Genomic DNA, 1881 nt, shown 5'->3' with positions numbered 1-1881 from the left:
GAAGATCACATGAATGGAGGAACCGCCAATAGAGAAGCGGCTGGGCCGGCTTTTCCAGGTTGTGCGACGAGGAAAGTCTGGAATGGACAAATAGGGATTTTAAAAGCCGAGTATGTCACGTGTAACCAGTCATTTGGCCAATAGGAATGCTCAAGAACCCGGAAATAGGGAAGGGACGGCAGCAAGTTGCAGAAGATATTGTCACGTGCGGCCAGAGAAGGAGTAGGCCCGCCCCCTAGTATCCCAGGCTCACGCGCACACCACCTGAGCCGGAGGTGGGGAGGCGGGGCTAGTCTAAAACACCAGCGGAAGCGGGAGTAGGAGGGCTCGCGCCGTGACTTGAGAGGCGTGGCTTACCAAGCCTGGCCAATGAGAGCGGGAAGCGCTGGGCGCATCTTTAGGCGCGCGAGAAGGGCTCATGGCGGACACTGTGCTTTTCGAGTTTCTTCACACGGAGATGGTGGCGGAGCTGTGGGCTCACGACCCCGACCCCGGTCCGGGGGTGAGCGCCGGGTCCCGTGGGGAGGAAGTGGGGGCCACCACGGTAACGCCTCGGGGAGAGCGGAGGGCCTGTCAGACGTCCAGGTTCGAACCCCGACCCAGCCCCGGCCTTGCAGGGCCACATCTGGCGCTGGCTTCCTCCTCTGGAAAGTGGGGTTCGCGAAGGTGCCGGCTTGGGGTTATTGCTAAATTGAGCGAGATGACTCAGGGTAAAGCACTTAGCTCACGGCCTGAGTAAGCGGCAAGTAATCATAATAATGCTGTTATTGGGCGTGTGCTGAGTACTCGGCATTCACAAGGTGTGCGACCCAATGACTTAATCTTTGTCCTAATTTTCTCTTTTGTAAAATGAGCATCATAACGTACTTGAGCCTCAGCATGGGACATTTATTCATTCGACACCCACTTATTGAGTGTCTGTTGTATTCCAGGCACTGTTCTAAGACAGAATCCCTGTCCTCGTGAGGCTTACATTTCACTGGGGAGTCAAATAACAAACTGAAATATGCCGGCTGGGTGCTGTGGCTCACGCCTGTAATCCCAGCACTTTGGGAGGCCGAGGCGGTTGGATCACCTGAGGTCAGGAGTTCAAGACCAGCCTGGCCAACATGGTGAAACCCTGTCTCTACAAAAATTAGCCGAGCTTGATGGCGTGTACCTGTAATCCCAGCTACTCTGGAGTCTGAGACAGGAGAATGGCTTGAATCTGGGAGGCGGAGGTTGCAGTGAGCCAAGATTGTGCCATTGCACTCCAGCCTGGGCAACAGAGCGAGACTCGTCTCAGGAAAAAAAAAAAAGAGAGATGGGGTTTTGCCATGTTGCCCAGGCTGGTCTTGAACCCCTAGACTCAAGTGATTCTTCCGCCTGGGCCTCCCAAAGTGCTGGGATTAGAAGCGTGAACTACCACAACTGGCCTGGGAGTGTGTGTGTGTGTGTGTGTGTGTGTGTGTGTGTGCAGGCATGCATGACAGGGTCCTGATCGGTCGTCCAGGCTGCCTGGAGTGCAGTGATGCAATCATGGCTCACTGCTACCTCGACCTCCTAGGTTCAAGCGATCATCCCACTTCTCAGCCTCCCAGGTAGCTGGGACCACAAGCGCAGCTGGCACCACCACTACTGGCTAATTTTTGTATTTTTAGTAAAAATGGGGTTTTGCCACATTGGCCAGGCTGGTCTCAGAACACCCGACCCCAGGTGATGCATGTGCCTTGGCCTCCCAAAGTGCTGGGATTATAGGCATGAGCTAGGGCACATGGCCTTTTGTCTTTGTTTTTGTTTTTGAGACGGAGTTTCGCTCTTGTTGCCCAGGCTGGAGTGCAATGGCACAATCTTGGCTCACCACAGCCTCCGCCTCCTGGGTTCAAGCGATTCTCCTGCCTC

General features: G+C 54.9%; 1 protein-coding gene across 4 annotated transcripts in view; it reads left to right on the top strand.

The window, feature by feature from the left end:
* Window positions 1-394: 394 nt before the first annotated feature.
* TRAPPC6A (trafficking protein particle complex 6A) overlaps window positions 395-1881 on the top strand; it is a 26455-nt gene continuing 24968 nt past the window's right edge. For 2 of the 4 annotated variants that reach the window (XM_011975084.1, XM_011975082.1), the window contains exon 1: window positions 400-502. In XM_011975084.1, the coding sequence (XP_011830474.1) occupies window positions 419-502 (84 nt within the window). In that variant the 5' untranslated portion in view covers window positions 400-418. Of the gene's footprint in view, window positions 545-1881 lie in introns of all 4 variants that reach the window. The other 2 variants (XM_011975080.1, XM_011975083.1) reach the window with 2 other exon arrangements.

The sequence above is a fragment of the Mandrillus leucophaeus genome, unplaced genomic scaffold (genome assembly GCF_000951045.1).
Source record: "Mandrillus leucophaeus isolate KB7577 unplaced genomic scaffold, Mleu.le_1.0 Scaffold151, whole genome shotgun sequence".
NCBI lineage: Eukaryota > Metazoa > Chordata > Mammalia > Primates > Cercopithecidae > Mandrillus > Mandrillus leucophaeus.
Note: the sequence above shows the minus strand (reverse complement) of the source record. Positions and strands in the feature narration are given on the sequence as shown.